Source organism: Lineus longissimus, chromosome 4 (genome assembly GCF_910592395.1).
Source record: "Lineus longissimus chromosome 4, tnLinLong1.2, whole genome shotgun sequence".
NCBI lineage: Eukaryota > Metazoa > Nemertea > Pilidiophora > Heteronemertea > Lineidae > Lineus > Lineus longissimus.
Genome location: NC_088311.1, coordinates 6,241,786 through 6,257,060, shown reverse-complemented (window position 1 = coordinate 6,257,060; position 15,275 = coordinate 6,241,786). Strand labels below are relative to the sequence as shown.

The 15,275-nt window shown below is 40.7% G+C and overlaps 2 protein-coding genes across 3 annotated transcripts in view; both read left to right on the top strand.

Moving 5' to 3' along the window:
• The window catches only part of LOC135485861 (zinc-regulated GTPase metalloprotein activator 1-like), a 109,997-nt gene that overhangs the window by 12,238 nt on the left and 82,484 nt on the right, over positions 1 to 15,275 (top strand). The window lies entirely within an intron of this gene.
• The window catches only part of LOC135485863 (GTP-binding protein Di-Ras2-like), a 45,738-nt gene that overhangs the window by 25,895 nt on the left and 4,568 nt on the right, over positions 1 to 15,275 (top strand). Inside the window, exon 1 of one of the 2 annotated variants that reach the window (XM_064768198.1) lies at positions 8,631 to 8,804. The exons of the other annotated variant lie outside the window; for it this stretch is intronic. Coding sequence (XP_064624268.1) covers positions 8,787 to 8,804 — 18 coding nt within the window. The 5' untranslated portion in view covers positions 8,631 to 8,786. Of the gene's footprint in view, positions 1 to 8,630; positions 8,805 to 15,275 lie in introns of those variants that run through there. 2 annotated transcript variants of the gene reach the window in all.

Below are 15,275 nucleotides of genomic sequence, written 5' to 3'. Positions count from 1 at the left end.
GCTTTAAATGTCGCAGAAGGAGAGAACGTGTACGTGGGAAAACTTCAACGACAATAACCACAATCGACTTCATTTCCAATCAGATGGTTTAAACATGAACATGATAATATGAAATTTACTACTTCATATGATGACCGGGACTCAACAAAAACACAGGGAACAAAACAAATTCCTATGAATATGTTGTCTGTGTGGAGATCGAGGTTTCTTCTTGAGTCACAGCCTTTCATACGTGACACGAGCTCATCCCACACAAAAACCCTTGGTTGTCAGATGAGACAGACTCAATATGAAACTTGTTACAAACTAGACTGACCTTTCAATTTTCATCCAGGGACCTTAACCCTTGAAATTGCAAGTTACTCTTTCTTCAATCAGATGGGGTGCAAAACTGTACCTTATTCAATGGAAATGGTTGCAAAGTTGTGCTTTACTTTAATGGAATGGGTTGCAAAGCTGTTGTTGGCGACTCCACATCACTTCTTCTCTTGAGGTATTCAATAGATGATTGGAGAAAGTGGATTACCTTTTAATTTTTTGTAAAAAATTGCCGTTTTTTTTTACTAAATCAGGGCAAACACTGAAAAGCATAACTTTATTCTGGCCTTCGAAAATGATATTACGTTTTCTACCGCAACCACTCTACACTGCAGAAAAAGTAGTAAATTTAACTTAAGATTTTATTAAAACAGCCTCGGGAGTGCGTTTTATATCTTTTTTCTGTAAATCCTGAAGCAGTTCTCGCTGACTGTGTTAACATCTGGCGGTGAATAACCCTCCAAACATACACTTAATCGAATTTCCATCGCACCATGTTTGAAGTGTTTGATCCTGGTATTGCAGTTCGGCTAGAGGCAGAATATCTCCACCTACACGCTTGCCTGAGCTAAATGAATTAGAAGATCAGACAGCTCTCTTACCAATATGCCTCGGTAACCTTTCTTCCTGAATCAGTTGATCAAAATTATACCTCCCTATAGGAGAAGGAAAAGTGATATAAAACCCGGGCAGTGAATTCCCCTAAAAAGTCACCTAAAGTCTGATGTATGACACTCGCACCTAAATTCCCGTTATTCTACAGTCTTATCAGAGGGTGATCAGACCAAATCTGGATAACATCGATCCCCTCGAAACGCCTTTCAGGGTCGTCGAAAGGCCTAAATCGGCAAGCGCAAATAAACGGAATGCGCGGTGTTTATTTTCGCGAATCGAGGTCATTCGTTAAATCCGCGAATAAAAAACTCGCGCTAATATTGGTCGGTTTTTAGTCATATCTCTTGAAGGTTGGCTAAAGGTTGCGGCAGAAAACTCATTCTTTTGTTGTCGATAGTGATCGACTTATTGACATTTTGAAGGCAGGCTGTTTGACCTATCACGATTAAGAGTATCAAAATGTGGAAGGGATGGCGACAGATCTTACTTTGTGACGCACCTTTCGCAGAAAGGGATTGTCTTCTGCTTGATAGTGTATAGGGGCAAACTGATGAACCCGGAACGAAGTGAATTGGAATAAAATAATCGAAATTGTTGAAGTGAAAATTATCGATTCATCCAAATAACTTCCCTGGTAACAAAATCCTTTTGATATCCAAGCAGTTGCCTAGTTGTGATTGATAGTACACATAGTTACAACTGAACAATCGACTGTGACCTGATACCCTGTATCTTACAATAACCACAATGAAAACCGAATTACTTCAGCTCTAATGATCTCCTGGTCTCAATGGTAGTCGTTTGATCCAGACGAAATATCTAAATAGCGGAAATACGTCTCCGTCACAAAAAGATCTCCGGCGTTTTATCTGTGTCTCCACAATCCCCCTGATGGTCCTAATTTAGACTCTAGGATGTCGCTTGTATTGGCTGACTTTGTGGGCGGCTCATTATATTGCCAGATTTTTGAATACTCATTCGTTATGGTCTCTCCTATTGTCTATTATAGTAAACAAGAAGAATGGCAAAGACTGGCATAACCCTATCACGTTTCACAATTCATTTGTAATATCTCAATTCCAAATATTCCTAACAATGGTTTATGTTGCTATTTGTATATATTTTGAGGAAAAGTTAGTGTCTTCTTCTGTTTTTTCTTACATGCATCTTCTTCTTCGTTATCTACATCTTACTACTACTCATCCTTCAGTATACGTAATCATGAACATTGTATTGCTTAAATGAGAATTCCTTTGACCTGTTTTTCTGAACTAGGAAACGACCACCAATGTATACAAACGGCCTAGGCCTTTAATGTGGTTTTTACCAGAAATGGGAGGTTCAAGCCCAACAATATCAGTCTTTGAGCAATGATTAGGCTATGACAATACATGACAATTTTCAGTATCGCCCTTAACCAATCTCTGCTCAATAACCAGTTATTTCAAAGTATAGGAACCCCCGTTCAATTTATACACGGGGCCGTGCGATCTTAGTGGTAAAAACACGCGATTTCATCATTACACATGCCAAAAATATGAGCTAAAACGGTTTGTCGATGAAAAATACATCAGTCCTATATACAAAAATAAATGATGAACCAATCCGGTTAACAGGACCAAATCTCTGTAAAACATGCATGTTGCCAGAAGGTCATATGTACCGTCAAGGTTGCATTTGCACATTTGCGTTAATTTAGTAAATGCCGAATGGTAAAAGAAATAAGATGTAGGCAGTTCGTTTTGCCTTATCGTATTTTCTCATTGATTCGGTGCCTTTGATCTTGCGCGTTGACATTCTCTGTTTGATGTACCGCTACATTATTGATGGTTTGCCCTAAAATATAACACTCTATGAATCCCTAAGGTGTGAGCAAGACATTTTATAGGCGACCTTATGTTAATGTTGTTTATTTTTAACTGGTATTTTGGATGTTGTAAACATGTTCATTTATCGGTATTGTTTGATGGTTTGTGAAGAATAGTGGGCTGTTTCAGTGGTAATTATTTTTAACGATATTGGTCTGAGCAGGCAAGAGAAGGAAGGATATCATGAAAATGATGTTAACTTTACCTGATCGAAAATCTTAGTTAAGATCTTATTCAGTTTTGTGGATCATGTGCGTGTACATTCGTTACATGATTTTTGTAAGAATCTTTTCTAATTTAGATTACAAGAAGCTTGAAAACCCGTCTAGCCATGAGCCATCAGCATTTGACATGGATCAGGCCATATGCCATCCTGACATATCAGGCCATTTAACTCGATACGGCATACTTACTCCCTTATTTGGAAACATGCGGCATAACGAGGAGTCATGTTGTTGAGGATTGGGACGTGCCTAACGCATCCGAATGTCATCATTAGCATCTTCAACAGACCCCGGCCGTGCATCGCTATGTCGGAGAGATATGACCAGTGGCTACTACAGCCAAGTCTTCATCCCTCATTGATTTGCCAATGTTTTGAATTCTACCACTCGTCGTCCAGCGATAAGCTACGCTTAGAGCATTACCATGGATCAGGCCACGAACGTGCCTCTCGTGCCGGAGTGTCATTATTAGCATCTTCTACAGACCCGGCTGTACATCGCTCTACGCGGAGAGATCTCTCCCGATGTCGATCAATAGTCCTCCTCGACTAGAGAACGCAATCCATCAAAATCATAGTTTAAGCGGGCTAGCCAGAACAGTGCGTTGGAAAGGTTTGTTTCAAGTATCCATGGAACCTGTATTTTTTTAGTTCAGGGAGAACTATAATGATTATTCTGTTTCATTTTCTCCTGATACAAAGCTTATACGGCCTGTCAGCAGGACAGTGCACTTGGAATGAGCGCTATACAAGACGACATTTACTTTCTGCCTGGAGACTTTATGACTTTCATACAAGAGAGCAAAGCTCAAATACAAAGGCCGAAACCATTCATAACAGTTGCTGTACTGTTTTTTGCTAGATACTTCCTTCACGCCTTCATTTGTCAATATCAGAATACGATGTATATCACGAGGGGGTGTAAGTTTGCCTTGTGCAGTGTGTCGGGTAGTGTTACTTCCAAGTAGGAAAAATTATAGAATTCTTAAGCAGACACTGCAGTCATATCCGATGGACATTTGCTGAAAGCAGTTTACATAATTTTCAGGAGTGTGATTCAGTGAACAGGACATGCAGTTGTTTGATTTCTACACGGAATCACGAACTGGACAACCTGATGGACCAGCACCCTCCTAGTCACTTTAATGGTACTGATACACTGATACCCGGAATTGATGGTGAATGTGGTTTCAGCCATAAGATAATAAATATGTGCATTCTAACAGCGTTTAGAGGGATGTAACAATACGCCCAATACGCCTTTCTTCTTGTTTTTTTCCTCCTGCGACTGTGTTCTGTCCAAAACTAATGATGCTGTTAATGATTTTACCGACTTGTTTTTGATCTCGGGTCCAAAAAGACCCTTTAAGAATGTAATGAGACTCTTTGCAATGTCAAAGCTGTCTGTTTCAGGTGTCTTCTTTCTTTGAATTGTCGTATACTAAATCAAAGAAAATATTATGTCTTGGGGCCTGGTGTCTTCAAATAGATGTCTCTCCGCCGTATTCACTCAAGGCGGCATTCTCTTGATTACAGAAGTTCAAATGATTGATTTTGTTGGACACCGAGGACCATGTGTCATATTAAGGTTGACATGTCCTATTTTGGTTTGTACCGAATGCTGGGCAAATGGCATTAACCTGACCATAGAACTCTGGCAGCGGGGCTCTGTTGCGACTCTTCCTGGACAGCCCACTTCGTATACGGAAACCAGACCGAGTCTGGCCTGCATCTCAAAAATTTCGAACGCAGAAGAAGAAGGAGAAGAGGTACTCAACACTCCACTTCAAGCAGCTGCTGTTGGTGTCTTCATCAGGTAATGTAAACTGTACTTCGATGGCAAGTTGATCAATACAGTATATTGAGATGTCCACTATAAATAGAAAGTCATTACGAAATGGAGCCAACCAATTAATTGGCAGGAGAGGAATAACCAGCTATCTCGAAAATGGACTATGATGGAATTACCACATGTGAGATGAAACACCTTTGTCTTGACTCTTAACACTCAATCCATGAAATCGATCAGGCATACGCAACATACTGCTAATATAATCAGACGTACGCCGTCGTGAATAATCCAGATCCACTGATAATGGGTAACCCAATGGTGAAAGAAATTGATGATCCATTGTGAAAAAGGTTTCATTGTGAAATAGGTTCCTGGCCATTGTCAGTGATGTTCCTTTGTCCAATAGGTTCCATTGTCAAATACAAATAAGCCCAAACAATAGGCTATTGTATCGGTCATAATATGTCTTTTATATACATCCTTGGGCAGCCACTTAGACTAGGGCACAGGATCTTATGCCTCATACACAATCTTGTGTTTGGCAAATAAATTCGTTTCATTTCAGTAGTATGTAAAGCTGTTGAAAAGACAGAAAAGCTTATAACTTGCAGAACTGGTCAAAACTTTGGCTTCGGTTACTATCATTTCATTCGTATTACACTTTCGAAGTAATTTCAAGAGATATTCCGCTTCAGTTGGCGTGGCCCATCAAATTATTGTCATGAACTGTTTGTGTGAAGAATCATTCTCTTGGCGTATCTTTAGCGTAATAGCCGTTATCAACGGATATAGCTGTCACGGGACTGGATCATCAAAGATTATTACTATCATCCTTGCTGTCCCCTAAAAGTCAGATTATTTTTGCAAACTTAATATCTCTGGGCTGATGGATAGGCAGAAAAGCATTGTAACGTTTCTGACTGGGAGCTGGAGCTATACCGCGACTGACTTTTCAAACCAGACATATTGCCAAACATTGGCAGAGATCGCTCTTAGGAGTTGTTGTCCTCTGAGAGGATGAAGAGAAACTGTGGTTGTTGTTGTACATGTACCGAGTTCCAGATCCCAGCAATCCTCTGCTCACGATCTATATTAGCCTATACTCTACCACTACGCTGTCATCTCACCACAACTGAACTGCGGGTGACGTCATTAGTGCGCAATCACTGCATAATAGCTTGCATCTTCTGATCGCAGTTCGAAGAAGGAACATCATGTTACTAATAACGAATGTGACAACATCACGCCAGATCCAATATAAGGTTACGCTGCTGCGTCTGGGTCAATCTGAACAAAAATTTAATTTCGTCACGAACCAGGAGTTACATCTAAATTTTATCATTTCCAATCCCAAAGAGACGACGGAACTCGGAACATGATTTTTTTTCCCGAAGTCATTCAATTCCAAACATTCGAAAGTTGCTTTTGCGAATGTAATAGCCGCCAGAGGGGTTCAGAGCTAACGTTATAGATGTGATATGAACCACCTATATGGGTTCACTGTCGCCAAATTACTTTCTCGCCATCATGACTACGTTTTTTTATACATTTACCAAGTTCGAATGGAAATTGCCCTTGGGAGACTGAGACTGAGCGTAGGCCGAGGAAATTGGGAAGACAGATTTTTTCTCGCATTTATGAATAGAAATGTTTGAAATAGAAGACCAGCCACTAAAATGCTTCAGTCTGCCTTTCGAGTGGTCCAAGGTGGCAGTAGTAAAACCATTAAAGGTTTTTGAAAAGGTCAGTAACCGTTATTTCTTCTATATAGAGTTCGATGTACCGGATAGATCTTGGCTATGTTTAACGATTGATTGAAGAAAAATGCAAGACAAGTAACAAACATGGCGAGGAACGAGGGGTATCAGCATTATATTAACGAAGAGGCGGCAGAAGATGATGCGTTGGCGTTTCCAAGAACTTGTTTCCATATTTTGAATATCATCTTCCAGCGTGAGATGCACAGCCACTAGAGAGGTTCTCGCCGTTATTATCTCTGTAGCGATTCGTCCCAAACGTCTCTTTTAGACGACTCGATTTGCAGAGAACACGCACATTACAAAATCTTGACGTAAAAGCATTGTAATGTCATTATTTCTTGATACTTACAGCTTTATTCTGCCGTTGATGTCGTTATTGATTGATGTGCGGCTTATTAAGGACATTTATCACAAGATGTTACTATTTTTGCTGTAGCTAATTTGTCCCATAGGAGTCAGTGTTACATAACATGTTCGTGATCTGGCATCTGGATAAACAATGAAGACTGTTCATGCGAAAAACATGTAGGCGTACTAGCCATGATCTCCAGGAAGGGTCGTGCTGTTTTGCAGACATAAACAGGGGAAAGTCATGGTCACTTTTGAACGGAGTTTCAGCTAGGGCGTTGTTCCTGGTCGGTTTCAAAGATTTTCCCCCGACAGCGCTCTGGCTACGCCTGTGTAAGCATACATTCTCATACCAGAACTACTCTGACAGTTATCTCTACGTATTTTCCTAAAGTATGAGCTATAGTGAAGGGAGAAAGAGCGAAACCGGAGTTACTGCCTGACCTCGAAAATAATTCCCCACGATAGTTCCGGATTGATCCTGACATCATATTTTTCAGTACCACTGTTTAAGGCTCAGCATCCCAACACTGTTGGTGGCTATACTCTCATGCTGGTGCTACCCAAATACACCCTAACGATATCCAAATTGTACCCGCTCTATCAGTACATACTTGAGCATGATGATCGTAGAACAGCTAGTGTCCGCAAATGGGAATAACAGTTCAGCTGGCGGGCCGCGTGGATTTAATGTTCTGTTGTCGAGAGGGGTTCTAGGATGCAGAGAAAGTACCAAAAAAATTATCCAAACTTGCACTTCTCCTCAGTAAGTAGGCACTTTACTCTTGGCCAATAAGGCGGATGTCTCCTTCCTTCATTGCCAAATATGGTGTTTTACAAGAAATGCTCTGACGTATAGTGAAAAAGATTGATATCTGCAACCCCTGTAGCCCATGATGACTTTCTTATAAAACACTAGTTCATCGCAGGTCCACTTAACCACGTCACCTTTAAAAACTCGCCCTGCAGACAACCCGAACTGCAGCCTTTTAAATCCAAAATTGACAAGAAAATTAAGTTCATCCCTGTGGCATGGGCAAAAATAATGAGGAGACTCTTTAGAAGCTGTGCAGTCTCGAGGATTTCTCAGTTAGGTTGTCTAGCAAAGGAAGAGGCGGTGTCAGGTGTCCAGGACACGTTCAAAAGCTTTTGCACCTTGATGCGGCGTTCAGGCGAAGGAAAATATTTCATTAGCAATGTCTTTGATGAACGCTAATAGGCCGATGCTTTCGTAAAGTTTTTAAATATCACGTTTACCGGGCGGGAAATACGTCTTGTCATCTTTTGCCTTAAATGGGGCTCGGTGTAAGCATCGCTGAGGAGCAGTATTGTTAATCTCAAGTTGAAGTAAAGTTGCATACATGTACAGTACGTGTACTTTGATAACTGTACTAGGCGGCATTCTGCATATTTTCCGGACCCACTAGTAGATACGAGTGGCGCGTACCCATTTGAGGCTCTCTTTACAAACCGACAATTTCCTTTTAAAGTTTTTTGCATCTAAATCCAAAAATATCTCTATCAGTACATACTGCTGGTACATGCATACCATCGCTGTCAATCAGATTCAGTTTCCAACCGTCGGTTGCTAGGAACTGTAGTGTGTGGGAGAAATTTGTCCAATTATTGATTGGCGAGCGGTGGATAGATAGGTTACATGCACGACAGACCTGTACTCAGATAATTTATCGCCAGCTAATTCTGTATAGCCTGTGGAAAGTGGGTGCAGAGTAGACAGTTGGTACCATCCGTAGCGGAGACATGAAGGAGTAGCGCAACTCGCGCGCATTCCGCTTTGATTCTTGCTGTGCATCAGGAATTACCACAAATTGTTCACGTGACACGGATACCATTGATATACAATGAGTAGTCTTTTAAAGGTATAGTTGTAGTACTCTTTTTTTGCTTCGCTTATACTAATGCTAGTTGCGTGCTTCAGGATAATGCGACTGAGGAATATTGTGTAAATCTGTAACACAGACATTTACTGTGAACCGCCGTATCAGAAAATGTACGTAACATTTTTTTGTTATCTGGTGATTTTTTAGAGAAATCTTCGCTGATCCCAGAAAAAAAGTAGCATAAGTAGCAAAAGTGTCATATCTGTATAAAAAATGCCAACCAATAGAAAGCCAAAAATACATCGGGAATGATACTCTATCTTGTCCATCTTTGGGATTTGGCAGTCTGTCACAAAACAGTCCATAAAACAGGATTAACCCAAAAAGTGACGCGTTACGATAAAACACTAAGATTTATATAATCCGAATTCCTTCCGCTTCGGCTCTGGTAGTCTGAGACTGTCTGGTGCCGTTATTGCTTTTTTTTGCCCCAGCATCATTTGTGTCGTAGCGCAGTTAAGGTAAATTGGTAAAACAAAATTATACCCCATACCATGTAGAAAACCGATGGTAGTGTACACATGACCGTATAATTGTACGACCTTACCTTATTCATTGCTATACAAATGATTGTTACTGGTCCTATATTTACCCTGAATTAATGATACAGGACTGGATAAAAAAGATGACAAGAAGACGAAAATCACTTATTCTGTCAGATGGCTTAGATACTTTTTACATCTCGGAGTTATAATTGCAGAATAGGCACCTTATTCTTGGCTATCCTTCCGAAACTATTGAATACAAACATTGTCACCTTCGCCATCCTCATCAATCGCATCAGGAATTGTATACATATTTCTATTTTTGCGAAAGTCGATAAGTAGTAGGTTGATGTACTAATATTTTGAGAAACGCCTAATACTCAATACTAATATCTTGCGATCAATGTAACATCCACTTCTAGCTAAGAGCAAAAAAAACGAGCCATTCTATCATTGATGTGATTGCGATAGGGATGATTATCATAATAATACAACTAATGGTGTCATCGTCAGAGTTCTTGGTAATGAATACACAAGTAAAATATAACAATATGTACACGCAATAGCATGTTAGTGATTGTATACGTTACGTTACATCATGTAAAAAAGACTGGTTTGGCATGCCCAAAATGATAATTGTTATCTGCTATATATATATATATGTAAAGTTTTCCAAACCGACAATATGGCATGTCCAAAATGCTATTGTTCTAACTCTTTCTCTGCTGATATGTATAGGAGTTTGGCATATATTCAGATACTGCTCTTGGCATCATCATCTTCCGGAAAGTCAATGCTAATCTGACCTTTGATAAAAATAAACAAATAAATATCAAAGTACGAGTATGAAAAGTGGATTCCAAGAGAGTAAATTCAATCAGTAAAAATGTTTCTTTCAGTATCTGAATAATTGATAAGCCCACATTACAATGGAAGTGGGCATCATCCCACTTAGGTGGCATTTGTACACTTCGTATGGTTGTTGGCAAATAAATTGCGACACATCACTCTTTGTTGTTAGTGATGTCATTACGTTGACATTTTCCCACGTGAATATGTTTTCGATCAAAACAGTAGCATTCTGTCGCGGTGTAACGGTCCCCAGGCTAAGTAAATAAAAACATTTCAATAACACAATGAGTGCTTCTTCTCATTTTTCCAATAGCAAACATTGCGTAGGTTATTAAAAAGTATCAGTGATTTGTTGGCGGAGAGCCTCCGTATTTCCTTTGACCTTTGACCTTTTTTTCGGTTTAGGAACTTTAATCTACAGAATAAGGCCTTGAGGAAAAACTTAAACGTTAAATTCAGCGTTTTTTTACACACAAGTGTTAAAACATCATCCCACTTCTTCCAAAAAAAAATTATCTCACCCTTTGTAAAGAAATGCTCTACTTACTATTAGACAATGATATGGTGGACTTTCTGTCTAAGCTCTGTACACGCTGACAACATTTTGGGAAACATGTTGGCCAACATGTTGTCCAGGTGCTATGTTATCGAAAATGTTGGCGGTGTGTACAGTTCGGAAACATTCGGTAACATGTTGGCCAAATGTTGCTCAAATGTTGTCGAAATAATACAAAATCAATTTTACTGCCGAGTGTTGTCGAGTTTTATCCAATCAGAAATAGGCCACAAATCACATGATCTACCTGAAGCCATGTGATGTAGTCAAAATAGCAGCCTCCAGCAAGGAATGGTTATTGAGTGAAGTGGAACAACTTATCGCAGTATGGGAAAGTTGTGCCTGTTTATGGGATGACAGTAGACAGGAGACAGTGGTAGGCCCCATGCTGGTCTCTCATATATATCCATGGTCTTGTCCACATTCTTTTCTCATCTTTACGTCTTCTTTGCCGTCTTTCAATCAGGACACGTAAAATTATGGCAGAGCCCCCGACAATACATCTTCTTCTCTTGGAATCTTCCATTGTTTATGAATTTCCGCCCCAAATCCTCGTTTTCTCAGAAACATCCGATAACAAGTTGCCCAACATGTTGTCGAATGTTGTCATGTGTATACAGGGCCAAATTTTTGTTGCCCAGGTGTGTTGCCGAGATGTTTCCGAAAATGTTACCGAAAATGTTGTCAGTGTATACAGAGCTAACCGTTTATATGGAGAAGTAACGGCACTGTTGGAAGCCTTTTCGACTGAAAAATCAGCATTTCCCACGCCCTTCACGACGACGAAAGAAAAAGTGAATTGCGTCATCAGTTTACCCTCCTTATGCAAAAGAAAAATGTCAAATGAAATACAGTATCGAATAATTTCTTGCTGGTCGTAATTGTAACGTTTAGACGGTATTTCGATGGCATTGTGTTTCTGTTTCCGTGGCAATGATGACTGCGTTAGTCGATTATACATGAGAGGTCAACAACAGCAGTGTGGTGTAATTGATGATTAGAGTTGATTGGATTTGGTTGCCTCTGGAAATGTCACAGTGCCTACTGTCATGACTACGTGCACTTGGCCTGTTTCTGAGTTTGTAAAGTTCGGGTTCGTGGTTTTCTCCAAGACAATAATGGCAATGATACTAATAATGATAATAATAATAATAATATATGTACATGAATAACAACAAAATAAAGAGAGAAAAAAGGGAAAATGAAGAGGAGTCGAACCGGTGACCACCAGATTGAAAGCCCAGCATTCTACCCACTGAACCACCGAGGCTTCATGTTACGGTGACGACTTCTGTCGCCTCTTGACTGCTGTAACCATTAGACTGACCAAACCCTTGCTTGGTGTGTAGGCGTAATGCCATCAATATGAGTAGTTTATTAATGGGTTCCATGAAGAAACCAAAAACCCATTTCCTGGTCTATTTAGGGCTCAGATTTATGGTCACTAACCACCTTTTTTACTTTTTGTTTGAACTAACTGCCGCTGCCACCGCATAATCACCAGTTATTTTTCGTTGGTCGGTACGTCTCATGAGACAGCACTCTTTTGTACATGATGGCTGCTTTTATCACTGATGCACTTGGCTGCCAATGGCAGTGACGTTATCACTTCATGAATGGCATCCTGCAGATGTGGTACCACAAGGCATCCTAATGCTAGCGGTACACTCTGAATTCCGATCAATACCCCTTGATTGATCCGCGCGAGAATCTCTCTATGCACGTCGTATCCACTACACACTAATTCCAGGCTACATTGATTTTTCTGCATCACCATGACAGGCCATGGTTGATCAGAACAACATACCGCAAGCCCAGGTGATGTTGAGTTCGTCGACAACGCCACGAACCTCGTTTTCCCCCGACCCAAAGTACTCTACCAAGAGAGAAGTACATTTACGTACGACACATCCATTTCAATGAAGTACATCCATGTCAAGATCTAATGTGCTCTTAGGCCACGCTCGGCAGCGTTTGGCCACCGTTAACTTTGGACATGGTCTACCAACCACTCACCATCTGAGCAACATTCTTGTCAAGATCTGTTGCTCTCAGCCTAGCTCAGCAACGTTCGGCCACTGTCAACCATTGCCATGCTATCCGAGCTTAGCTACACCATTGTCAAGACCTATTTTCCAATGCAAAGCTAAACAGTATACCCACCACTGTTAACCTACTGTACTCCATCACCAACTGGACAACACCCTTGTGAAATGTACGAGCGAAACGATATCTGGCCATGTTTTACTTGTCAGTCACCTGCTGGTTAAGGTGAAGCCTTGCTACTTTAAGCGGAAGTAAACAAAATGCGCTAACTCTCAACATTGGGCCATGTTGTACGACCCCCCCCCCCCCGCCCACATACGCACTCGATCATCAGCCATGTCAGCTTGTCCAAATCATGCTCGAATGATTCACTCGAACGGCTCAGCAACATCTATTTCAAGAGTCCGACTCGGATTCAATGTCAACAGCATTCGGCCTCTGTTGGCCTTGACGTTGCTATACCGCCCACTCCATCACCTAGAGAGCAGCTTCCCGGTCAATATTAACAACATCCCCATGTAGTCTATATGGCTATACCCTCCTTGTAATTTATGGACTTAGTAATGAACACACACATGACAATATGGTTTGGAAATCAATAGGAGAGATCTCTTTGCCTTATGCTTGTTGCAGTGATAGGGAAGGAATGCAATGAACGGGTCCTACTGGGGCTTTTTGATCAACGTGGATGTTCGTTGGATGCAACCTTGGGGATGGGTTATCGTATAATGCCCTCGCAAATGGTGATTTTTATGTCCGTTTTCGGAATTCGGATAACAGGACCAATTCTAGCCTGACTGGGTTACTGTCATATTTTACTCTAATAACAAATGCCTCTTATTTCGTGGAACAAACCAACGCTGAGGAAATGGTAGTGAATTGTTTATACAGTCGCTCCAGGACTGAACCCAAGATATAACGCAAGTTTTGCAACACTTACGAATAACGAAATACAAAGGGTTGTGGTGTCATCAAGCCCTCTGCGTGTTCATTTACGCAACACTGGTAAATCGACTTATCATAGTTGGTAGCAAATATTACCACTCCCAGTTACTCAACACTAAGTCCAGTGGTAGCAAATGCTACCATTACAGCTCCTTTAGAGTGTTAGGTATGGGGCAGGGGTAAAAAGACATCGAGCTATGTGCAACAGAACAACTTCACAGAAAAAGGAAAACGGAAAAAAGTACCTCTCCCGGTAAGGACACCTAAGGTTACCTGTCATCAGTATCAGTAGGTCAAAGGTAAAAACCTCTTGTTGCATATTGCTTTCAGGCGTACACTAATGATCAATAATTAGTCATCTCACTGCAACAAAAGGTAGATATTATGTCGTAGTCATTGATGTGGAACAATGAACTTTCCAATAATGGATAGATACCAAGTCAAAGGACCCTCATTCATTCTTCGATTTTCTTTCTTTCATTGCGTAGTCAAGCTCCAAGTGCTGCTTTTCTGGTGGTAAGATGACACTAACTCTACCTTTGTGTGCTTGTCTCCGAGGAAGAGAGGCAGAAACATATGCCACCCACGCAAGAACTTGATAGCCTTGACAGTGTTTCGAATTCACAAATAAGATCAACCAGCGATACAATGTGACCAAGGCTCAGAATTTCTGAATGTTAGAGTTCATCTGAATGTGAAAGTGCAAAGATTTCTGTGAAAGCTGATCAGTAGACGTTGGACAAACTCGTTATGATCTTTAGTACCTGGGTGATGGTAAGGGGTGTAGGAGGCACTTTTTTGAGAAGTGCATGTGATGGGTGGATACTACATTTAGTTATATTTCATGGCACCGTCTTGGTGATGTTTGAAAAATAAGATAATTGATGAAGCTCCATTGATACCAGAATCAGAAGTTGTTATTAACCCTTTATTGAGAGGACTAGTGACAATTGTTAAGGAGTTACATGTATTCCTTCTATTCAATATTTGGTCGTTTTTAGGGAAGAACTGCATGAGAGAAGGATTTCGGCGGTGGAGTGATGCATCTTACACCAATACATTCAATCCCCACCAAATTGGCGACAACTCCGCGGATTGCCGACAAGTCACTAAACGGGGATTCTTACCTTAGTGGCTGACTGGTTACTGCATCTGAAAGCTGGTTGCCCGTTACGTGTCTTAGTAGATATTGGTGTAGCGTTTCTTTAATCCAGGTGCCAGCTGACATCACAGAATTGAGGAAATCGAGGCAGCAACCGCAGTTTCCACTGTTATCTTTTATTTGTCACTACGGGCTTACAAATCCAGTTGCATGTTGGCATGTTATATTGGGGCTGAGTTTAAGTTTTTACGGTTCCAAGTGGCAGGTGATATCTTGAGGGGAAATATGGTACATCAGTCAGATCTCCCCTTTTTATTCATAATGTTCTTGTGACAGTGATTATTTTCGTTTGCTCTTTTCTCTTGACAAGGGAGATAAAGCTGGGTGGGAGTGGCCCTTACTAAATCCGACCGTTTGGTGGTTTTATTGGTTCCATTCCCAATCAATGCTCACTTACAATCCAT